General features: G+C 42.1%; 5 protein-coding genes across 5 annotated transcripts; 3 read left to right on the top strand and 2 right to left on the bottom strand.

Moving 5' to 3' along the window:
* Window positions 1-2,666: 2,666 nt before the first annotated feature.
* Window positions 2,667-3,446, top strand: LOC141010073 (protein FAM181A-like). The gene has a single exon (XM_073482872.1). It carries the CDS (start codon window positions 2,667-2,669, stop codon window positions 3,444-3,446), a length of 780 nt encoding a protein of 259 aa, XP_073338973.1.
* Window positions 3,447-4,006: 560 nt separating this feature from the next.
* Window positions 4,007-9,761, bottom strand: LOC141010853 (ankyrin repeat and SOCS box protein 2-like). The gene is made up of 9 exons (XM_073483977.1): window positions 9,673-9,761; window positions 8,957-9,155; window positions 6,786-6,955; window positions 6,504-6,659; window positions 6,150-6,395; window positions 5,898-6,069; window positions 4,622-5,222; window positions 4,374-4,527; window positions 4,007-4,263 (listed from the first exon to the last, which is right to left on the bottom strand). Exons 2-9 carry the CDS (start codon window positions 9,076-9,078, stop codon window positions 4,133-4,135), a joined length of 1,752 nt encoding a protein of 583 aa, XP_073340078.1. The 5' UTR covers window positions 9,079-9,155; window positions 9,673-9,761; the 3' UTR covers window positions 4,007-4,132.
* A 3,061-nt stretch (window positions 9,762-12,822) lies between these two features.
* On the top strand, window positions 12,823-15,159 carry ccdc197 (coiled-coil domain containing 197). The gene is made up of 8 exons (XM_073484340.1): window positions 12,823-12,929; window positions 13,011-13,056; window positions 13,228-13,404; window positions 13,771-13,928; window positions 14,013-14,095; window positions 14,175-14,347; window positions 14,428-14,655; window positions 14,742-15,159. The coding sequence occupies exons 1-8, from the start codon at window positions 12,823-12,825 to the stop codon at window positions 14,925-14,927; spliced, it is 1,158 nt and encodes a 385-aa protein (XP_073340441.1). The 3' UTR covers window positions 14,928-15,159.
* Window positions 15,160-16,508: 1,349 nt separating this feature from the next.
* On the top strand, window positions 16,509-18,743 carry LOC141010530 (ubiquitin thioesterase OTUB2-like). Its single transcript, XM_073483524.1, has 5 exons — window positions 16,509-16,683; window positions 16,772-16,890; window positions 16,977-17,061; window positions 17,639-17,830; window positions 17,955-18,743. Exons 1-5 carry the CDS (start codon window positions 16,603-16,605, stop codon window positions 18,159-18,161), a joined length of 684 nt encoding a protein of 227 aa, XP_073339625.1. The 5' UTR covers window positions 16,509-16,602; the 3' UTR covers window positions 18,162-18,743.
* On the bottom strand, window positions 17,150-23,467 carry ddx24 (DEAD (Asp-Glu-Ala-Asp) box helicase 24). Its single transcript, XM_073483523.1, has 9 exons — window positions 23,370-23,467; window positions 22,173-23,140; window positions 21,618-22,079; window positions 21,383-21,536; window positions 19,991-20,503; window positions 19,264-19,339; window positions 18,968-19,156; window positions 18,755-18,884; window positions 17,150-18,672 (listed from the first exon to the last, which is right to left on the bottom strand). Exons 2-9 carry the CDS (start codon window positions 23,134-23,136, stop codon window positions 18,398-18,400), a joined length of 2,763 nt encoding a protein of 920 aa, XP_073339624.1. The 5' UTR covers window positions 23,137-23,140; window positions 23,370-23,467; the 3' UTR covers window positions 17,150-18,397.
* Window positions 23,468-23,675: the final 208 nt, after the last annotated feature.

Raw genomic sequence — 23,675 nt, 5'->3', positions numbered from 1 at the left:
GCCGTGGATGACTTTTAGAGTGGAAAATCCACAGCTGCTGTTAAACTGCATCTGCGCGCACAATGCAGAGATTTTTCAGAGTTTTCTGAAGTGCACAACAAGCCTGGGTTTGGCATATAGTGTGCCCAGCAGCTCAGCTCATCCATCCTCTCCTACAGTCTGTCCCACTATCGATTATCTGACAAGAGAAAAGCACTACATCCTCCTGGTTCCTTCCTGCTGCCTCAATCTGCCACAAACATACATCACATCCCTTTTAAAGTCAGATAAGGAAACCTCTTAATAAGATTACTGTGGTCTTTCACTGTTATTATTCTTGCCAAGATACTTAATCAGCACCCCTGCAAACAAACAGAGCCCAAATACATTACATCAGACAACGAGAGGTTTTAAAACCCGCTGTCATTCAAAGAAAATTAATGTTCTGAGAAAATGAACTCAACTGCATCTACCTTTAGTATCTGTGTATTTCTCCTGTATTGTAACAGTCCAGCTTGGCTGTATGGTAGTGGAGGTAGATTGCCATCTAGTGGGAAGGTCCGGCAACACATGACATTAAGGTGCTCCATATAAATATATTAACAAATCAAGTGCGAATGGATAAATTAAGCATTTTTGTCTGTATAACAAAACAGAAAAGGAATATGAGTGAAGTGCAGTATCGTGTAGAGTTGCATTTATTGCATTTATTGTACTTATATTAGAGTTCTTAACTTATAGCCTTACCTATAAATTATTGCTCATGTTATATAAGTATTAGGCCTACTTAACCATGATTGTCCATAAATGAATGCTCCTTGTGGCTCTTACTATGGAGCTGAAAACATCCATTCCTCATTTGTTTTTAATGAGAGTGTGTTGGATAACGAGAGGTGCACACATGCAGCAGTTACTTGTATGTTGGTATGTCTGTCTGTGTTCCATGGATTGATGTTGTGTGCAGGCTGGTACCATGACCCTCTAAAACTGCTTAGGTATATATAGAATAACCCTCCAAATATCTGAAATGATCAACACACATCCCGTCCACCTGTCTTGGCACAAGGACAGCGACACATTGGATTGGATTTATGGATGCCACTATGCTTCCGCAGTCTCTTTCTCATTCTCCCTCACTTCAAAAGCACAGGAGTGGGGTGACAGGCCAGGGGAGGGGAGCCCCATTGTTAATTGGCCTTTTCAGCAGAACAGAGAGGTGAAGGGAAGAAGAAGAGAGGAGGACAATAGGGTCCCATTGCCTCTTCAGAACAAGAGGGATGCACCGCCTAAAAAGATAGACCAGCCCGAGCACATATAGACCTGCAGGGCTCTCCTCAGACAACCCCAAACTGAGTGAATGAGGCAATCAATCATCTAGCCTGCTGCAGCTCCCTCTGAACAAATGGCCTGTAGCCTCTGCAGATTTTTTCCTTTCCTTTTTCTTTTCTTTTCTTTTTTATAAGATTCCCTGTCCTGATGCTAGATTGGTTCGGGATGCTTTAAGGGCAGTGCAGTTCACAGGCATGAGGTGTTACTTACCAGGCAAACAGTTTCCTCACATCTCACTCCACTGCTGCTGCGGCTCAATGGAACGATAGGTACTCTTTTTCCACTTCAATAAGGGGATGAAGCTCAATTAGCATTTCACAAGTCCCCTTTTCCTCCTCCATTGCAACCTTCCCCGCGGAGCCCATGCTTTCTCTGGGGATTGTCCTGTTTTGGGCCCTTGTTGCCGTTGGCAGGGTGACAGTATTCGAGTGTGCAAACTTGTGCTATTGTCCATGGGCCAGAGGGAGCCATGGAGACCCCATAATATGACACAGGAAAATGTTTGCTGATGGCAATTCTATGGGCTTTGTCCGACTCTTTCTCCTTCATGACGACTCGATTTAAGTCTCTAAATGTTTGACTACAAATGCAGGAGTGCTATCCAGCTCCTTTCCCTTTGTCCCGCGAGGTTTGAATGAGTAATTCAGCCTTTGTGTCGCTCGATTGAGGGGGCAAACAGAAAGACAAGATTCTTGAGCGTTCAAGCCCCTTTCCATGGTTATGCACTCTTTAGATCCCCCCCACCCTCCTCCCCAAATCCTACAGCTGACATCACTCTTGGGGAGGGTATGAGGGGTATCTGTGTTACAAACTCAACATTAGCAGCAGAATAAAAGTTAGAATAGAAATTCCACTCGTGTTGCTTCACGCGCACTCATGATTTTGGGAGATGTTTGGCGCAGAAATCACCGTGTAGGAAAAATATCGCATCCCCTCAGCGGCTTTTTCCAGATCTCCATGACTACAATTTGCAATGGTGAAGAATCCGATACCAGGGCGCTTGGAGGCTGATTGGGGTGCATTGTGAGGGGCCTGGGGTCGCTGATTGGTTCAAGGAAAGCACCATAACTACAAGGAGTTTATATTCATTCAGCTTGTTGAAGTGCTCCCTACTGCAGCCTGGAGAGAAGTGTCTGTGCTCGGTGTTTCAGAGAGACTCTGGACTCATCCAGCAGTGGTGAGTAAAGGGTTATTGCACATTATCACATTCAAGTTAGGCTTGCTTGCGAAGTTCGTAAAACAGGGAGAAATGCGTAATTACGCAGCGCTTGAATTTGTTTTTCTGGTTCCCTCTCAGGACTTGGTGGTGGACTACAAGTTCTAACATGGACTGATTTGTTCAAAAGCATTGCAACAAAATGGCAAACGCAGACAGTGAGGTCAAGACGTTGCTGAATTTTGTGAATTTGGCATCCAGCGACATCAAGGCGGCCTTGGACAAGTCAGCTCCGTGCAGACGCTCCGTGGATCACAGGAAATATCTGCAGAAACAACTCAAGCGTTTCTCTCAGAAATACTCCCGAGTCCCAAGGTGCCACACGCACAGGTCTGCAGAGCACGGGTGCGCCAAACCGGCGGGGACTGTTCACCAGAGTGCGAAGGTCGCAGAGAAGGCCAGCTCGGATGCTCAAGGTGTGGAGAATGTGGGCAGCGCTGTGGAGCAGGTGCCTATGAGGAAACGCCAACTACCAGCCTCCTTTTGGGAGGAACCCAAGCTGACCCAAACTAAGAGGGAGCGCCCACATTTAGGACTGAGGAAGAACCCTGCAGGCGCATCTGAGGGCAGCGAAAACGAGAAGAGGAAAAGGAGTTATGATGATGACGCAAAGGCGACACTGTCTGCGTCCAGTCGACGCAGCTCTGCGGAGAAAGACACTCTGAAACTGGACCTGACCTCTCACCACTGTGTGAGTGTGTGCGGCTGCTGCCCCTTCCAGTACCACGGACACCAAGTCCTCCACAGTCACATTGTTGTCCCCCATCCGCCCTTGGGACTGTGGAGTAAAACAGCAGGGGCTGAGATGGAGAGACCTGAGCATCCTTATGGACAGAAAATTCACACGCACGTTGTGGTCAAACCCATACCGACCAAACCCACCGTCCAGTCCCCCATCTTCAGTGTGTTTGGATTCATTTAATTACTCTACTAATGGACCCATCACACACAGAATGTGTAAATAGGACTAGCCTAATTATTCTTCTCTTTGAACTCTTTCAACATTTGTACATGAGACACTTCCTCGAGCACTTATTGGAATGCTTCATCTATTTTTATTGTTTAAATCTAAAGGACTAAGTTGCACTTGCAGAATAGCTTCCTCTTGTTCACTTTCATGGCAGTCTGGTGCCTCTGAGTATCTGAAAACTGACAGTAAGTTAAAAGGTTTCTACTTTTAGGTTTCTACAGATGGTGATGTTTCTTTTTCAAGTACCAAAAGTCATGCAAATGAATGAAAGCATCCTGTTTTAGTTTCCTCTTTCAACTATGAGAATAGAATGTGGGACATAGATTGCTTTTTCTTTGTCAGAGTAATGTTTGATAGGCACATTTGAAACAATGCCTTTTATTTTCAAATAAAAGATTCAAATTCCCTTGAGAACTCCTTTGGGCACTAGATCTTTTCTTTTTCCTTATCACTTTCTATAAAACTAAAAAACAATCTGACAGACAGATTAAAGAAACTTATAGTCACATTACTCATGTTATAAATAGATGTTTTATACATAGAGAACTGCATTTACAGATTCAACTAAAAAAAGAAACACAGAATGATAAATTTAGTCACATCTCTGATGCCTATATTGCTTGACGTTCATCTTAAAGTCAGTCAGCCAGGCTCAGGTATCTGATCAGTCTGTCTGGCAGAGGTAGGCACGTGAGAGATTTCAGTCTGTCTCCCCCCATTTGGGTCCGAATCCGTAATCTGCAAAGGTGCAGCAGTGGACGAGGTGACACTGGGGACAAAAGAGAAAAGACACTTTTGTGTAATATGTTTGAGGAAGTGAAAGTGACATGTTTGCATGTTAGGATGCTAGTGACTGATAAGATTTTGTCTGATGCTTACGTGACTTCCTCTTAACGGTGAGCCATTCGTCCTGGCTGTCCAGCAGTTCAGTGAGCTTGCTGCACAACTGAACATTAGCAACATGCTCCAGCAGCAGGTCTATGATCGGTCCGGCCCATTGACGCATAACTGAAGTTGAGATCCACTCACAGAACTGAAGAAGAAAATAGGAGAAAAAAAAGCTCACAAAAAATATACAAATCTCAGTTGCTGTGAAATCTGGCACTGTTTTTGCTTATTTTTCACACCTGTGTTGCTCCTTCTGGTGGCTCACTGCAGGTTAAATGAAGCATATTTTCATTCTGCAGAACATATCCATTGCTGCCACCTCTTATATGGGACCCAGCTGCTGTTGGATGAGGGGCACTGCCGTGTGTACATGTAAAACAAGACAGGGCATCGCAACCATTGTCCAAAAGGCACTTGAGTAGAGGCAGATTATTCATGCAAAGTGCAACAACAGCGGGGAATGTTGTAGCATGAGATGGGATTGTGGCATTGGCATCGGCCCCTCTCTCCAAAAGTAAGGACACAGTGCTGACACAGCCTTGCCGTACCGCCATCAGGAGAGGACTGACTGGGTCCAGGCTTAGACTAGCGCCTGCGTTTAGTAACACCTCTGCTGTCTCGGTGCTGCCGTTGGCGATGGCAAAGTAGAGGGCTGTTGCGCGTCGATCAGCATACTGGACTGAGTGACTGTGGGCCAGTGTGGCGTTTACATCTGCACCTGTCTTCAGTAGCACAGCTGCCACAGTGTGTCTGTTGTGCTCTGCTGCCAGGTGGAGGGGGCTGATGCAACTGTTGCGGAGCCTGGCTCGACTTGTCACTGGGACGAGCAGGGACACAAGCCTGAACACAGAGTGAGAATGTCAACAACACAAAATACATAAAGGTAACAAATACAAGTATATTTACTCAAGTACTGTACTTAACTCAGAGGTACTTGTACTTTACTTGAGTGTTTTAATTTTCTGCTACTTTATATTTCCACTCCACTACATTTGGAGGCAAATGTACTTAATTCACTACATTTATTTGATAACTTTAGTTACTAGTTACTTTGCAGATTGCATGCTGCATCAGAGCCAAAGTAGTGCATCTTCATTAGATGTATTTTATCTGCAATCAGATAAAAAAAAACTGATCCTGATAATCAGAAAAATGCTGAATATCAGATCTAATAATTGGCAAGGACGATAACGTCAACGCCAGGTATACAGTTTATACATACATGTAAATATATGTTTAATGTACTTTTACGTGTACTTTTGATACTTAAGTACATTTCATACCAGATACTCTATGACTTCTACTCAAGTACTACTTGTATGGGTGACTTTCAATTTTACCAAAGTAAAAATTTTAATGAGATATCTTTACTTTTACCCAAGTATGACTTTTGAGTACCTCATACAACACTGCTCAATTTGCAGCAACCACTCTTTTGCACATTACAACCACATATTTGGCATCTGAATACTCTCTATTTTGAAAATACTTATAAGTAATAGTATCCCCACTTACTCATGGTGTCCATATTGGGCTGCTACATGAAGCGGCAGCAGTCCTGAGTTTGTGGGTTTGTTTGCATCAGCGTTTTTGGTCAACAGCACCGCTACTACTTCCTTGTGGCCATTTTTACTCGCCTCGTGCAGCGCTGTGACACCATCACACGTCTGCATGTTCACATCTGCACCTGCAGAAAAGCATTAGTCCTTCATAACCTTTAAATGGGGATCAGAAATATGAAAAGAAGTGTTTGGTGCAGAAAAGTACCTTTTCCAATAAGGTAACACAGTGCCCTCATCTGTCCTTGCTGAGCTGCTACAATGAGTGGTGTGATGCTGTAGGTATTGGGTGGATTAATTGAGGCCCCAGCTCTTATTAGCATCTCACAGATGTCTGTGTTGTTCCTGGATACAGCCTCATGGAGGGCCGTCCAACCCTGACCACACCGCTGGTTCACAGTGGCACCATAGGACAGAATCAGGCTCACCATGTCCACGCTCTCCAACTCACAGGCTACAGAAACAGATACAACACAGAGTAAATTCTGGGAAACACCTGGCTGATACACAATACAATTTGTCTAAATAGCTCTGTTGTATACAACTGATTTCACAGCTGCACCTTTGTATAAAGGGGTCTCTTTGTTCTTGCTGCTGATGTCGGGATCCGCGCCTGCCTCCAGAAGGCATCGCACACATGACGAGTGTTCACAAGAGACAGCAAGCAGCAGGGCCGTCTGCTCCTGCAAGGTACGTTTGTCTACTGAACCTGGATGGGCTGGAGCAGAAAATAAACATATCACACAAACCAGCTCATTTTGAAAACACTGCTCTGAACAGATCTACGTTCTCCTTTCCCTATTAACACTGTCTGGAAACCTAAACGATGCTTTCAATGTCATACCCCTCAGAAGGGTCCTCAAGCACTCCGTCTGTCCACAGAAGGCAGCATCGTGCAGAGGTATCCACCCATCTTTGTTCTCCTTCAGCAGGCGGTGAGCAGCGGATGATGCCACATCATTAACAGCCTTCACGTCCCCTCTCCTGATGGCGAAGACCACCGGGTCAACATCCCTTTTAAAGGAGAAAAAAACCCCATTTGTATTGATTTACACTTAAATGTGATGTGTGTTATTGTAGACAGACACAAGCACTGTTTAAGGGATAGTGTTAATCCAAACAAGGACCTTAAATCTTTATATTTAGGTACATTTATTTAATCTAAATATGCAATTACAGCTAAGATGATGTGTTATTGAGATTAAACGTGTATTATTCATCCTATTCTAAAGCGACACAGAGGATCTCAGTTGCGCACAAGGACACACACACACACACACACACACACACACACACACACACACACACACACACACACGCAGCCTCTGTGTCAAACAGCCCATAACAAAAGACTCACTCCGGCTCTGGCGTTACGTCGCTCCCACCGTCTCCTCTCCTCCCGTCTCCTCGCCGTCGCGACACAACATTATTACATTTACCTCCAGCATTACGGAACTGAGATAAGTATTCAGAATAGCTGAATTTGGTCATCACTGATCGCTGGTGAGAGATTTGACGGCGTTGTTTCCTCTCAGCGCGCAGCAGCGGCGGAGCAGCGAGCAGCGCCGAGCGGGGCTCAGCTGTGCGCTCTCAGATTATTTTGGGACTGTATTGTCAGGCCGCAGGGTGACGGGTTTATCCATATATGTCAAGAGACTCGGACATCCACAGATAAGGGGAACGGCGCTGGAGATAATGCAGTCTACACCGAGATGTCGTTCATTGCATGAGGTCTTTACTTCATTGGCTGGTTTCTACATTTAGCCACCAGATAATAACAAGCACTAATCTTAAAGGGGAACTTCAGAATGAAAAAAACACAAAACAAGGAACAATGACCACTACAGAAGATAAATTATAAACTAGTTGAGTCATTCTTTAACCTTAAATCAAATGGACTGTACAGTAAGCAGGGCTGTAGCCAAGATTTTAGTGATACTGGGGCCATGAGTCCAACACAAACAGCCCCACAACCCCCTGGAAATATTTGACTGACCAAAAAAGTTTGCAGAACTTTTTAGATTTGATTTTTTTGTTTTGGCATTTTAAACGTAATTCATTTTGTGCATTTGCAGAATGTAAACAACTTCTCAATACCCCCAAATTCCCAGAAACAACACCGATGACATGACCTTTGTATCCTCAGTGTAAGCTACAGGTATGACAATAACCTGTGGTTTGTGTTCACACCATATTCCTCTCTAAGAACATTTGTTTCCCCATATAACTCCTATAACAGTTCAAAACTAAGTAATACTGAGGGTTATTGTGATTTGGCAGCATAGTTTATCTGGCAAAACAACAAATCCTGTAAAAAAAAAGATTCCTTCCCCTTTAAGACAAACTAAGTGATATTGCTAGTGCCTGCAGAGTCACATGGGCACAGTGACATAATTATTCATTTTCATGACCTCTGGGAAGAGCTCATGAGCTTCAAGTGTCTAACATTTATTTAAATATAAAGCAGCTCATCCTGTCTTGTGACTTACACGCTAATTCAAGTTTAACAGGCTGCAGTTTCTCCACAAGAGAGAAGGACTTTGCAATTAACAAACCACATGCAAATCTGTGGCATCTGCAGGAAATTAAACTCATCGCCGCAGCAGATAGTCATATCACTGTCGCCTCTGACTGGTGTAGAAAATAATAACTGCTGCACAATAACAGACAGGCCACCTGCAGGCAATAAGTGTTAGAGCAGTGGTGTTTTCATTCATTCAATCATTTTGTCACATTTCACCTTCAGTGTATATTAACTACTCGAATACAGCAGAACAATAATTCAGCTTGTTGCTGTAAGATTATAATGATTTTTGAAGTGATTTTATAATTTATTCAATGTTATTTATAGTATATTTATTATTTTCAGGTACACGCCCACCATAAGGGTTTGTGTTTGTCAGGAGAAATACTCACTGGTACTCAGCTAAGCTTCACATTTTTAACATTCAGAACAATCAAAACTTAGACAGCCTACATTTTTGACAAGTGCCTTAGTAGCATCACTTTCCTCACCTGAGAAAGTTTACTGTTGAGTTGGCTGATGTGTGGAGACTCAGGGAGTAGACAGCCAACCTGTCTTTGATATCATTGTTCAGCCTCTGGTAAAGAGACCTGGATCTGCTGACTGCGATCATCACAGGAGGAGATGTGTTGTCAAGCCTGAAGAGCTCCAACAGCGTGCTGCCGTCTTCTTCATTTACCAGTGATGGAGCTGATGATCCAGACCAGAAGATTAGAAAAGTCAGAACAATAATAGCAGTGATTTTAAAAGTCCCTTAAACAAAGGATAACACATACTCAGTATAATAGTATAAAGACATACTGTATGAATTAAAGACGAGTCTCATTTGACTGAGCTGCAATCTCTACTGGCAGACATAAGAGAGCAACAGCTCAGGCCAGGAGGATAGATGCCTTTTAAGGGCATGTTAGACTGTGTTTGAGTCCACTTGATCCTGCTGCTCGCTGATGTGAGGTCGTGTGTTGCTGCTAGAGTGAGTTATGCAGCAGAAAGATGCCATAAAAAAAACACATTCAGCTGGAGTTACAGTTTTATTTGTTTAACTGTAACTATGATTAATGGACTGTTTTTTTTCTCCTACACTTTTAAACAAACATGTAATACACACATGTACGAAAAGAGACAAACAGGTATTTAAATGAACAAATGTATATAACTGTATAAAACTTTTTAAAGCTTGAACCATAAATCAAAGACCTCAACTCACCACTCGAAGATGTTGGTGATTCCTCATCTACAGACGCTGCTATTACATTACATGTGCTGATCCACCTTAACAACACTGTCTAATGTGCCTCTGTTGCATCAGCGCTCGCACAATGTGAAGTGTGAAAACGTACTTGAAACGCACACAACCGTGAAAGCTGATTTGTTTCGCAATCACTTCTTCGGAAGCGTTTGTGAAAAATGCTTCCTGCATCTAAACTGGAAGTGGCCTTTTTGTTTGACACAAACAAGTCCTTCAGCATATCTATTTACAGCTTGAGGAACTAGACTCGACGTGCTCTGAGGAGGCTGCAAAATGTCTTTTTGGCTGACAGACAAACTAGGTTATTTAATGGCACTGTGAAAGTTTCTTTCATTTTTGATTCCAGGTAATGCAACAAAAAACGGATGCCAGCACTGTCAATTCATTTGTTGTGTTTGGAATTACTTTTAAGTTGAAATGTGACAGGAAATGTAGACACACTGTTATGTTACATCCATAAAAATAAACCCAGGTTACATTCATGGCAGTTACATATAGCTCTAACATTATAACAATCATGAAGGTAGGATTTAGAGCATTAAAGAAGACAGCAGCCATACTGAGAAGTGGTATTTCAATGCAACACGAGACATTTTCATAATAACTCGAGTGGAACAACATGGAATTTTTCCTCTGAACATCACCAGCACGTTTGTTGCCTGTTTCATACGACATTACAGACCTTTTTCACAAACCGGTCCGAACAGGAAACGCTTAGGTGAAGCTAAAACCATTAGCAATGGCTCTGTTCCATTTGTCATAGCAGGGAAAGCGCAGGTGTAATTAATATCATTGACCATGGCTCAGTCACAAATAAGTGCATCTGAAAGCCTCATCAGTGAGCCAGGATACACAGTGACAAGCCATGAAATGTGTGAAGCTTAAAGAAATTCAGCAATTATTCATATTATTAATTACACCTGTGGTTTTCCTGCCATCTCATGTCAAAATGTCTGCTGGGAAAAAAATGGCCAAGCTAATTTGGATGCAACCTTTATTAATGTTACAAAGTTAACCTGCGCTTTTTCTGTCATGAAATGTCGTTTCAGTGTCTGCCATGCAAAGATGTGTATTTCATTTAATATTTTTAAAGTCCCCCTTCACTCAAAAATGTGTTTTTTATTATTATTCCTTCACTCGTTTGACCTTCGCTGTGCAGAATGACGTATGTGCAGAGTGTGACAATAACGAGCCGTTTTCACACACATCTCAGAAGGAAAGGAAGTTCCTTCCTTCTGTAAGATGCCTACGCATGAGAATGATTTTATGACATCACAACTAGTTTGGAAACCCCTCATGGTTCAATAAGCAACTTACACAAGTGTGATGTGGTAACGTGAAACTTCCAGTGCACAAACACAGAAGGGATGTTTCATTGATGTAGGAGGCATCTTTTCATTACATATCAATATTGAGTTAACTGTGGGGTGTATCCAGGGGCAGTATTTTTCCTCAAGCACTGTACTTAAGCGCAAACTCGAAGTACGTGTGCTTTACTTGAGTATTTCCACTGTATGCAACTTTATATTTCTACTCCACTACATCTCCAAGGCAAATATTGCGCTTGCTTCTTCAGATACTTGGTTCTTACAGGAAGAATAATAATCTTTATTTATAACATACAATGTACAATGTAATGAAACTGGTTCTCTGCATTTAACCCATCCCAGCAGTGGGGAAGCAGATGTACTGGGGCCCTGACCAGAGAACTGACCTAATCTACAGTACATGTTTTGATGGTGGGGGAGACTAGAGCACCCAGAATAAAAACCCACGCTACAATGGGGGGAACATGCAGGCTCCAAACAGAAAAGGCCCTGCCCCAGCCAGCTGAATCCAGGACCTTCTTACTGTGAGGCAACGCTGCTAACCACTGTGCCACCATGGAAGCCACAAACATATGATCTAGATTAAACCACTCAACAGCATACGAAGTACTTAGACTTATAACTTTACCATAAACATCTACACCAGAAAAATGAATACACATGAATGCAGCAGTAATATTAGCCCACAAACATCACATATTATAGTAAAACCCTGACAGGGACCATTTTACTGCATGCTGATTACTTCTACTTTTAATACTTTAAGTAGCCTAAGTTTTGTTGATAAGGCTCATGTAGTAAGTTGGTTTTGATATGCAGGACTTTTACTTGAGTGTGGTATTGCTACATTAGGGATATACCAATACTTCTTCCACCACTGGACACACTGGTAAAGTCAGCAGAGAAACATAATTTATCATGTAAGCTCTTAACTAACTCTAAAGAGTTATTTGAATTTTGTATTTTTTATAGTTTTTACTTTTATTTTTTTACTTTTGTTTTTCTTTTCGGTTACAATTCAGTGTGGGTTACTATGTTCTTGTTTAAGATTGTTTAGTTTTAGTTAAGATATGGTAAGTTTCAGTATAAGCTTTACTTTTTAAAACATATAATATGGGGGTATTTCTCAGGGACAAGATTTAAGACGTTCAAAATACACACTTTGTGAAGGCAATCACAGTCATGTGGACATCTCAGTCTCAATAAACATAATGCATCAATGCAATTGACTTATTCGACTTAAACCAAACACATTTTCTGTATGTTTTTCATTTTATTTTAGTGAGTTTTGTAGTTTCAGTTAGTATTCTTTTTTCTAAAGTCTAGTTTTAATTTTTATTTCAGTCAACTAAAATGGTCTTTCACAAATAGTTTTAGTTTTCAGTTAAGTTATAGTTAACTGTAACCTTAATAGTTGATCCTAAACCCGTCCTAGACCTCAGACTCTTACTTTTTTGGTTCACGTGAATCAGAACAGAGCGAGCGCTCTTAATGTTCTCCTCGTCTCGGACCTCTAACGATCTCATTTCAATGCCTCTCATTCAGTCGATGATAAAACAGACCCGCCATGACAACAGAGAAACGATCCCGGCACATTGCCTGTTGTCTCGCCTCCGTGTCCCGGGCAACAGCTACACAAATCCAGGAAAACATCCGGAAGAGACCCTCGGTCGTCCTTCCGATCGTCCGAACACTGCAGGACTTGTGCATTTCTCAGGATTCCTGGACGATATAGACCTATTTATAGAAACATATATATATATATATATGTATATAAAACATGACGACTTCTTCCCTTCCTTTCTTAGACAGCAGCGATCCTCGTCTAAAACTGACGGTGCAAACCAGAATAAGAAATGTGTTTGTGACACAGTCGGAGGACACCAGGTAGGCCTGTGCTTTTGGGCAGCATGTTAACTTCCTTTCTCTATAAAACGCCATTTATACATGTCTCCATTTTCTCCTCAGACACAAAAAAGAAGAAAATGTCAAGCATATACCTGTTGTAACAGAGGTAAGACACAATCAGTAGGCTTGCGATATAAAAAGTGACTTGCTGTCAAACTCTGCATTTAGGAAATATTACAATAATAAAATAATAATGCAGAAATTTGTATTCAGTTGCCAGTAGGACTTTTTAAGAGCTTCAGTGTTTATGCAGCTAATAGAATTTCTACATATTCAGACTTCTAGCAGAGTCCTTGAGACCGGAGTGAATACTTTGCAGAAGACCCTGGTCCTGAAGAAACAGGCTGAGTTGGAGGAGGTGGACAAGCAGCTGGCTCTCAAACGGCAAGAGTTTAAGAGCCGTGTTGAGGCTCTGGCTCAGAGAAGATCTGAACTGGAAGTCAAACAGCAGCAGGTGAATTGAAACCTCCCTTAAAGGATAAGTTCACCCAAAAATGAAAATTCTGCCTACTCTACTACTACTATCTACTCACCCCTGTGAGGATGGACAGTCGGGTGAAGATAAGTAGTCCACAAAACATATCTAACTACTTCAGTTATTCAGGAGAATGCTGCAATGCTGTTTTCCTGTCAAGCTCTAGAAATGTTTTGTGGACTACAAAACTTCACCCAACTCTCCATCTGCAAGGGGTGAGCAGACAATGACTGCATTTTCATTTTTGGGTGACCTTAACCTTTAACTACTTGAATGCAAGAATGGTTAAGGAGCAGATATCTGTCACTATCCTGATACAGTTTCCCTTGGGGTATATTTACCCAGACTAAAGAGAGGGCGATGAAATTTGAGAAGTTTGTGGCTGAAAATGAAGAGAAACGACGCCGGGCGCTGAAGAAGTATGAGGCCACACGGGAGCAGAACATGTCGAAGCAGAGAGAGATAGAAGGTCTGACAGGACAGCTGAAACAACTTCAAGCCAGGTGAGAACTTTAAACCAAAGCCTCCATATGAGGATATATCACAAGTCACCTTTTACTTCAGTTTTACCATATTTCATTTCACAGGCAGCAAGTTTTAAAGGAAAGAATGGCAAAATACAAAATCTATGAGGACTACTTGATGAAAACACTCGAGTATCTCCCCAGCAGTGAGTTCAAAACTGACTTTTGCATGGAACTGTTCTGTGGATCCTAATCCTAATGACCAAAGTGCACCATCCTTTTCAGCTTACCATGATAACGGCTCTGACTCTTTGGTTATGCCTATCATCCGGCGCCATGAGGCCCTGTCCATCACCCACCAGGAGCTGCTGCAGCGTTTGGGGCGTCTGGAGGAGGAGGTGGAGCAGGGCCAGCGACAGCTGCATACCATGAAGCAGGAGCACCGCTTTAAGAAATTGGTCAGATATGCACAGTAATTATGTGGATGTATGATTGGGCTTGGGTGAACAACCTATAAGAGTGTTTATGTGTGTTGCAGATGGCCATTAAGGAGCTGTCTGAACTCCAGAGTGAGTTAGAAACTCTGAAAGAGAAGAACAAGCAGGCGGAGGTCAACCTGCTGACGGAGCAAGGCCTGACCAGAGAGATGGTTAAACAAGTGGGAATCTTGCATATGGCCATCAACAACCTCGCAGAGCAGTGTTATCTACCAACATATGGACCTCTGGAGAACATGAACACACTGACAATGATGGACATGGTGAAGGTAATACATTAAGAAAATAGTTGAATATTAGTATTCATGCTTTATAATTTATGTTCCTTTAAAAGTAACCAATGGTTTGATTTCAGGAGTACATCCTGGACAAGGCCGACACAGAGAAGAGAGCGAGGAGACTGATGGAGGCGAGGTCTGCACTGACAAGTAGAACGGCTCTGACAGACAGAAGACAGAGGGCGTCCATGAAAAGCATCGGCAGCAAAACACAAATCAAAAGTTCAAGTAAAGTCAGTAAAAAGAGCGAGACGACAAGTTGACTTTTACAACTTATTATGGTGTTTGTTAAGTGTTAACTTCATTTTGGACCTTTGAAACAGTAGTTTGACTCTGGAAAAGCCAGTAAATGAACTTTGTGTTATGATATTTTTGTCAGCATTTAATAGGGGTCTGACTCTTACAACTTTTTGAGTCTGATGGAAAATGATATGCACCAACTTTTGCACTACAATTCATAGCCTGTAGATTTTGTAAATAAGGTAACCAAGTGTATTTGAGCTTTAAGAACTTGTATCTCTGAAATATATTGTATTTTAAAATAAAATGAACACAGTCAAATGACGCCGTCATCAAAAAGGCATGTGCAATGGTATGTTTACAATTTTCTCAGACTTAGATGATACAAACAGTAATGACAACAGATTTTCCATTCACAAAGAAGTATTTTAAATGATGTAGAGTGAGGACTGTGTGATATTCTGCATTGTATCCATGAAATACAGTCATGTTGCAGAGAGAATCTGACTCTCCTGTTGTAAATCCTTCACATTGTACAGGGCGAAATGTTTAATCCATTATCGTTTTCTGCACAGCAAATTCTTGGTTCTGGCCCGCCTGGTGTTGTCATACAGGTTTTCTTACAGCTTGCAAGATCAGACAATTATCACCAATTATGCTACAATGCTGCTCATCTGGGCAATGCAGTTAAAGCTGTGAAACATGTTAAGCCCTACCTTTGACACTGATTTGCATAAGTAATAGTTTGAGTTGTCAGACTGTGAGACAACAACTCAGCGTATACTAAGTATCCTCTGCCATACAGAAGTTTTAGTCATTTATTCATTACTGAGGAGGGACCCCTCCCATGGACTGTCTGACCACCCCTATACATTCAGGGCTTCAGACCACCAGACACCCACATATTAATGACCAGTTATAGAAAGTAACTAAATACATTTGCTCAAGCATTGTACCTGGTGCCTTCATTTCCCACAATGCAATTTAGTCACTGAGTGACATCAGTGGAGGTAATTTATCAGATTACATGGAGATTACGCCTCTGTAGCCACAAAAGGCTTTATACTACTTTTTTCATGTATTGCAGTTGTACTCCCCAAGACCTGAAAACACACTTCAGTGTGTGAAAGAGTATACTCTTAAAGGATGATTATGAAATACTTGTACTTACAATTTCTGGTACTATAGAAACACAGACAGAGACAGAAGAGAAGCTAACCAATAACAGGCTAATTGTAGGTTGTCATGTCTGGTTAGACTGCTATGGAGTGTTTGTATCTTTGTATTATTTTTATTGTTTCTACTGCTTTTTTACTTGTACTTTCTATATTTTTTTAAAACTTATTTATTACCACTGTTTTAATTGATGCCCTCTATTTCCGCTATCCCCTTTGCTGCTGTAATAATGCTTATTTCTTATGTTATTTTAAGGCTCTTTGTCAGCCTTCATCTGCCAAGGTAGGTTACTGTCCCTTTAACACGAACACGTGGTACCTGCAAACATCCGGTTCTCACAGAATGCAACTACAATTGCAACAATGTCTTGACACGTTTGTGACGCACTGACTATTTTTTCGCCACACTGTACCTGTAATTATGTTTTCTTACATTGTGTCCATGTTGCTGTAAAGACGGAGGAATGTCCCTCGAAGCTGCCGTTTGGTCCCGCGGACAGTAACGCGGTTTGTTCCTCGACAGATGGAGGCTGGCTGCCTTGTCTCAGGCTCAGAGGACATTTCTTCGCTGTTCCCTGAGCAAACGCCGGGTGCCAAATATAAAGTAGGCTTTTCAGTCAGGATGGGGAGGCATACTAAAGGTGTTCATATGCTTCCCTGTTATATTATTTACACATGTTGTCCTTTATTAGGATCTAAGCAGCCAGTTTTCCTCCGTGAGACAAGTGCGCGGAGATGGGAACTGCTTCTACAGAGCCCTCTGCTTCGCACACTTGGAGTCGATCCTGCATAATGCCAGGGCTTTGCAGAGGTCAGTCATCATCACTGATACCGTTCGTCCAAAATGAAGTCGACTCTGATTAAAGTGTGGCCTTGTCTTACTGGTTCTACTTTCAGGTTTAAGGAGAAAATAACTCAGACCTGCGAAGACTTTTCTTCTGCGGGATTCGATGAGAGTTCCTTCAAGCACCACCTCAATACAGTAAATAAAGCATTTCCTTTCCTTTAACAGTCACATCATTTATAATACTGAACAGGTAACATTAATTCAGTAAAGCAAGGATTCAAGATAAGTCTGTAAAATAGCATTTTATCTTCATTAATACAAATGAAAACTCAGATATTGGGGGTATTTTTTGTTGGGAACTTATCATTAACACAGAAATTACTGTATGCCAAGCAATAAAACACAATAACACGCAGACAAGCCAATTACAGACACGTGATGGAGGCAAAAACAGACAACTCTGAAGAAGATGCCTTCAAAATTCCATTTTTGGCTCCTGGGTAGACTATATTTTTGGTTCACAAACTATCTTCTGGATGGAGAAGTCACTTTTCCAATATTCTGTAACATCCTTGAAGCTACCATTTCATAGGATTGTCCTCATTTTTGAGGGAAGCTAAATGAAATAGGGAGATCCCACTGATTTGGCACCACATCACCTTTGAAATCATTCTTTCTACTACTATTTTTTTGTTATGGGGGATTAATCTGCTACTTGATGCTTATTATACAGCTGCAGGAAAAATGCCTAATAGTTACTGTTCTTTTGAAGGTGGTATATGTTGTAGAGCAGTGTCAGGCTGGTGAGCAGGAGGACGCGCTGCTCCGGGTCTTCAATGAGCACCTGACCTCTGACAGTGTAGTGCAGTATCTCAGGCTGCTCACTTCAGCACACCTTCAAAACCACGCCGACTTCTTCTGCAACTTCGTGGAGGCACCCAATCTGCAAGTCTACTGTCATCAAGTTAGTGACAAAGTGTTACTGCCATCTAGTGAACAAATAGTAGAGCATCTTTAACTGTCCAAGTAAAAAATGAAGAGTCAAGCAAATATAAATGCCTCGTTACGTCTTTGTTCTTTTCATTCAGGAAGTGGAGGCCATGGCCATGGAGTGTGATCATGTGGACATTTTAGCTCTGTCACAGGCCCTGGACATTTGCATTCACATCGTCTCCATGGAGGGCGATGAACAACAGCTGGCTCACCACATCATTCCAGAGGGTGCTGAACCCTCCCTGCACCTCCTCTACAAAACGTCACACTATAACATTCTCTACCCCCGACCTCAACACTGACCAGAGATCGAGTAGGACTCCACTCAGGAATATTGACTGGATGAATAGATTCCCTGCTGGGCTTTAAGACACTTATGAAAACAGATTTTTATAAAATCTTGCAGTGTACAGCCATTCAATAACATCTGGAAATACAATTTTTGCACACTGTGCAAGAAGTATTTAAGTGAATTGCAAAGAATGTATGTAAAAAAATACATAAATCCTTTTTAAACACATACATTTCCATTAACATGTCACTGCTGCTGTCCTTTCTTCTGCTTCTTCTTTTTCTGCTGTGGTGGAACACCTTTCTTTAACTTCTGTTTCTTCTCTATTGTAACCGTAGTGAGGGCACTTTCCATCCCTGCCCGAGGCATGTGTGGCAGGGAGAGCTTTCCCATTTGAGTGGGGTACTTGGTCTTTATCACATTCTTGAATACAGGCTGGGAGATCAAATGCTTCAAATGCTTTTTCATCCCCTTCACCATATTCTGCTGTTCTCTTTCATCGTCTTCATCCTTTGATCTGCCTGTGGACATAGGTGATGCATTCAGCTGTCTGTATTTGAACATTTTTAAATAAACTGAACATGTAACGAAAGATTTTCTTACCAAGTAAAAGCTCGTCATCCAGGTCAACCTCCAGGGCCTCTGCTGCTTGTCTGAACCAGGAGTTGTGGTGCTTCTCTCTGCTGTTGTGGAACTCGATCTTCTCAATCTGTCTGGCCAAGTTTACCCGCTCCTGTGGAGGAAAAAGGTCAATAAACTATCTAATAGAAGATCTTTGAATGTATCATTAAGGCACAATGTAATCCTGGATCTCACCTTGATTGCCTCCATGCATTTGGTCTCTATGGGGAACATGGGAAGCTCCTCGTCCTTCCCAAGAGTCTTGTAAATCTTTTTGAAGTTCATCATGTCGTCCGGGCCTATTAGCAGCAAACTGAGACCCTCTTTGGTGGCTCTCGCTGTTCTGCCACTCCGATGGACGTACGTCTCAGATGTCCTGGGAACCTAGTTAGTGTTTGCGTTAGTTAGGATCCTTGTTTATACTAGACAGTTGTCGTTGGAATCCAGGTAACTGGCAGCCAGAATAATACATTGTATAGACAACAGCTTACCTGGTAGTGAATAACATGCTGAACATTGGGGATATCCAGTCCTCTTGCTGCCACATCAGTAGTTAGCAGAACACAACTGTGAATTAAATTTTGACAGAATTATTAAAAGGGGCACTATATAGTTGGAAAAGAAATTCAAACTCAGAATTTTAATATTTACTATATTAATGAGGTAATAATACAAACATGGAAATATTTTTTTCTATAACTGATTAAACAAAGTGTTCTCAGTGCAAAAAAAGGTCCTCAGATGACAGCGAGCACAGAGCTACTGCTTATTTCAAGAACAGGAGACAAAAAACTTTGACTCAAAGTTACCAAATTAATATTCTGATCTTAAATTAAGTACATCTTAATGTGTTAAATGATTATAATTCTGTATTTCCTTGCCAAGATGGCAGCAATACAAGCTCATGTACAGACAATTCAAGGTGCACTCGAGTTGCTACCACACCCTCCACTTTGAGGAGTGATATCTGAAAAAAACTGCACTACTGGGAGGACTTACTTCCATTTGCAAAAGTACAGAACATATTCTGTACATTTGCAGTTAACGATGGAATTATTCATTGGAAACACACTCCAGGCCTTTTTCGGTCATACAAGGTAAACTTGTTTTTTTAAAGCCCTCAACTGCAGTCAGTAGATTTTTACATAATTACAAAATTAAGTCCCAGCCTAAGACAAATACCTTCAGGCTCCTGCTGTAAGTGCGTGCAAAACTCACCTCTCCCTCTCAGCAAACCGTTCCAGGTTTTTAAGGCGTTGTTTCTGGTGCATGTTGGCATGAAGCGGCAGTGGAGTGCGGTCCAAGATAACCAGCAGGGAGTTCAGTCTCTTGATACAGTCTATACTGTTGGCAAAGACCATGGTGCGACCAGGATACTGGAGCAAGAAGTAATAAAGGTAGAAGTCCTTCTCCTCCTTCTGACAGTGGATTTGTGTCTCTGTCAGGGTCTCCACAGTCGCCTCCTTCCTAGTGAGGTCAACGATTTTGGGTTTGGACCTGATCCCCACTTTCTCCATGAGAATTTCCAGCTTGCTCCTCTGGTCCAGATTCTTCTTCTTCTTCTGCAGGAGGCGGGTGGGCAGGCTGCGAGCCATGGTCAGTGTGGCTGAGAACACAAACGTTTGCCTCGTGGGGTTGAAGTGCACCGTGTTAAGCATCTCCAGCAGACTCTCCAGCTCTGCAAAGTGGCCTCTCTCTACCATGCGATCTGCTTCGTCAATGACCAGGCACCTGTAGAATAACACGAACAAGAGTAGTTCATAACAAACAAGCCTCTGAATGATCCGTCTCACTTCTGATATCCCTGTTTCCATCTGTTGTTAAGAGGTCAGAATAAAACATACATTGTGCAGGGTTTTTAACAAGAGGAAAATAGGCTTTGCAGCATTCAGGTGTTTTAGAGGTAATTGCACAATTGCATTCAGAGCTGTCGGCATACTACTGAAGATACAAGCCCCTGCTCAGACTCTGCTAAAGTACCCACCTCTAGTATTGTTTTTAGCTTCCAACAAATTGCTGCTGCAGTCTGGCTTTTTGTTTGAATGTGATTGCACAGAGACCCCTCCTCCAAATAACAATAACATGCCTGCAGTCGTGCTAGTTTCATTTGCTTTATTGAGGCTTTCACTGCTGATATTGTACTTGAGGCCCCGACAGGACATGGATGTTAGTAAGTCAATGCCATGGATACCTTGGATTATTTCATCTTAAACCTATTCATGCACCAGTAATTACATTTACTTAAAGTATAAACATTTTATTAAGTTTGTTTATTTAGGTTTGTGTAGGCATAAAAAAAACTGTTCCTGACACTTCTGGCACATGCAGAGGATGGCTCATTACCTCAACTCCTTTTTTTGGGGCTTTTGTTGATATTTTGTTTCCAAAAGGTTAAAAGAAATATAAAAATAATTAAATGAAAAAAAAGTTATATTACATTACATACATACATAGATTACCTTTGCCTGATGTACTGCAGTACAGTGGGATGTTGTTTACTGTACTCAATTTGATCATTTATCTGTGATGCTACATGTACATCCATAAAGCAATACTGATTTTTACAATAACACCCAATTATAGTCGACAAAAGTGCGCATTGTGACTTACTTAAGCTGTCTCAAGTTCAGCAGATGTGGATGCTTCTCCTGGATCAAGTCCCACAGACGTCCTGGAGTGGCAATAATGATCTCTGGTCTTCGCTTCAGCATCCGTCTTTGTTTCTGTTGAGCCATTCCACCCACCACGATCGCCGTTTTGATGTCTGCACAGCAGTAACAACTTGAGCATCTTGATATTCATATTTCTGTTTAACTACTTAGATCATAAATCTTTAATGATGTACCTGTGAATTTTGCGACAGCATCGATATGGTGTTTGACCTGCACAGCCAGCTCTCTGGTGGGAGTGAGCACCAGCCCAAGCAGAGGTTGACCACGACTACCAGCAGGTTGTTCTTCTCCTTCAGTGGCCTGATCAAAGTCAAACTCTGCGTTCTCGATTACTTGAACACATCCGAGCTTCTCATCGTCATCTTCACCGTCATGTTCGTCTGTGTCAGACTGATCCTGCTCTGTGATGCTATCACCGCCTTCATCATCAGCTTTCATGTCTTCCTCATCATCCTCTTCTACTGTGGATTCAGCTGCCTCTCCTGTCTTTGTGGACTCCTCCACAGCAGGTAAATACAAACTCTCCACCTGTGTGGCTGCTTCTGTGTTGTCATCCACAGGCTCTTCTGAACTGTTCCTCCACTCCATGATTGTGTGGATTATGGGAATGCCAAAAGCCAATGTCTTCCCGCTTCCTGTAATGAAAGTGCTCACGTCAGCTTCACTTTAGGAAATATGAAGAGGACAGATTGTTACAAGATAAAAAAACAAAAGGTGCTTTATCTTACCCGTCTCAGCTGCCCCCAGGATGTCCATACGATCCCGGATAGCTGAAGGCAAAGTCAGGGCTTGAATAGGTGTCGGTGTAGCAAATCCAAGACTGCTCAGTGCCTTTAGCACAGGGGAGGGAACAAACAGGTCCTTCCATGCACTCACGTCAGCATTTTTGTCAACAGAGCCAAGTGCTGCATTTGTCCAGTTCTTTTGCTGCTTTTTGGCGGGCTTCGTCACTTTATCTTGGGTGGGTTTCTCTTCTTCCAGAGCCTGAGGTTCTGACGGAGACTCCAGGTTTGTTTTGTCTTCTTCCAGAGCCTGAAGCTCTGATGGAGACCCCTGGTTTGGCTCTTGCTCTGGGACTGTATCCTCTTTTATCTGCTGCTTCCCTTTCTTTTTCTTCTTTTTGTTGCTCTTCTTTGCAGGTTTTGATTGAGCATCAGGGTCTTGGCTAATGGCTGTATCTTTTAAAGTGTCTTCTTTAGCCGTCTCATCTTCCCCTCCCTCCTTTTCTGCAGCTACATCCTCCTGTGTAATTTCTGCAGAAATGTCATCTGGTTGGGCTGATTCCTTTGCATTTGGTTTCTTGTTTTTCTTCTTCTTCTTGGCTTTTTTCTTGGGTGGTTCAGCTGTTGTCTCTCCATCTTTGCTCTCCACATTCACCTTTTCTCCAGCCTCCTGCCCTGCCTCGCTGGCTTTCCTTTTCTTTGCCTGCTTCTTCTCCTTCTGCTTCTCCTTCTTCTTCGCCTTCTTCATCAGTTCCCTTTCCGCTTTAGCTGCAGCCTTCTCGGAGTCTACCAGGCGGTAGTTTGTCAGCTCTTCAAAGCACACCAGACCCTCCATGCCCTCCTCGGAGAAGATACTGGGATCAAGCTCTACAGCTTCCCATTTGCCTTTCATATGGATGCTCCGTTTGGCTCGTTTTAGAAGCCCGGAGGACAGACTCTTGTTTTTTGGCTTCATCTTCTTCGTCTTCATTTTCCTACAAATACATCAATTAAAAGAGTTATGCCAATGTGGTAATTCGTCTCTTTAAAAGTAAGTTGTTAAAGCGTATGTCTGAAGTTAGCAGCTAGCAGCTACAGTACCGAGGGACTCCAGCTAGCTAACTTGTGTATAAACTGCTTTTAAAAGTATAAAACACAATCAATATATGAATGCATTAACAACTGCGTAATGCCTATTAGTAAAAACTATCTAAAAAACATTACCTTTACCCACTGTGGTTTTCGGAAATGTCAAAATACAGCTACAAACGATGACAGCTACGCATGACACGAGGGCGCCGCCATGACAGTGGTGATCACGTGGTTTGAAAAACTTTATTAGTCCCAAAAGCAGGAACAGTGTTTTCTGTCCTGCAGGAACTCATGTTTATTTGCTCTTCGGTGAGAGTAGCAAGCTGTTCCTGCTGCTGTTTGTTTTAGTCAAATCCTGTTTTATCAGCAAAATAACTACAGTATCTAGAAATCATGAATGTCTGTTGATCATTTTGTAAAACAATTCAGAAAAAGTCA

The sequence above is a fragment of the Pagrus major genome, chromosome 16 (genome assembly GCF_040436345.1).
Source record: "Pagrus major chromosome 16, Pma_NU_1.0".
Taxonomy (NCBI): Eukaryota; Metazoa; Chordata; class Actinopteri; order Spariformes; family Sparidae; genus Pagrus; species Pagrus major.
The sequence above is the reverse complement of the archived record's forward strand: the minus strand, read 5'-3'. Positions and strand labels throughout refer to the sequence as shown.

Coding starts and splice junctions, on each gene's coding strand:
- LOC141010073 (XM_073482872.1), top strand. CDS start 2,667: ATGGCAAACGCAGACAGTGAGGTCAAGACGTTGCTGAATTTTGTGAAT.
- LOC141010853 (XM_073483977.1), bottom strand. CDS start 9,078: ATGATCGCAGTCAGCAGATCCAGGTCTCTTTACCAGAGGCTGAACAAT. Junction 6,660..6,785: donor CTTGAGGACCCTTCTGAGGG/GTATGACATTGA, acceptor TTTCTGCTCCAG/CCCATCCAGGTTCAGTAGAC. Junction 6,396..6,503: donor AGAGACCCCTTTATACAAAG/GTGCAGCTGTGA, acceptor CTGTTTCTGTAG/CCTGTGAGTTGGAGAGCGTG.
- ccdc197 (XM_073484340.1), top strand. CDS start 12,823: ATGACGACTTCTTCCCTTCCTTTCTTAGACAGCAGCGATCCTCGTCTA. Junction 13,405..13,770: donor TGGAAGTCAAACAGCAGCAG/GTGAATTGAAAC, acceptor ATATTTACCCAG/ACTAAAGAGAGGGCGATGAA. Junction 14,348..14,427: donor AGCACCGCTTTAAGAAATTG/GTCAGATATGCA, acceptor TGTGTGTTGCAG/ATGGCCATTAAGGAGCTGTC.
- LOC141010530 (XM_073483524.1), top strand. CDS start 16,603: ATGGAGGCTGGCTGCCTTGTCTCAGGCTCAGAGGACATTTCTTCGCTG. Junction 17,062..17,638: donor TCAAGCACCACCTCAATACA/GTAAATAAAGCA, acceptor GTTCTTTTGAAG/GTGGTATATGTTGTAGAGCA. Junction 17,831..17,954: donor TGCAAGTCTACTGTCATCAA/GTTAGTGACAAA, acceptor CTTTTCATTCAG/GAAGTGGAGGCCATGGCCAT.
- ddx24 (XM_073483523.1), bottom strand. CDS start 23,136: ATGAAGACGAAGAAGATGAAGCCAAAAAACAAGAGTCTGTCCTCCGGG. Junction 22,080..22,172: donor CCTGGGGGCAGCTGAGACGG/GTAAGATAAAGC, acceptor CTTTCATTACAG/GAAGCGGGAAGACATTGGCT. Junction 18,885..18,967: donor AATGCATGGAGGCAATCAAG/GTGAGATCCAGG, acceptor TTTCCTCCACAG/GAGCGGGTAAACTTGGCCAG.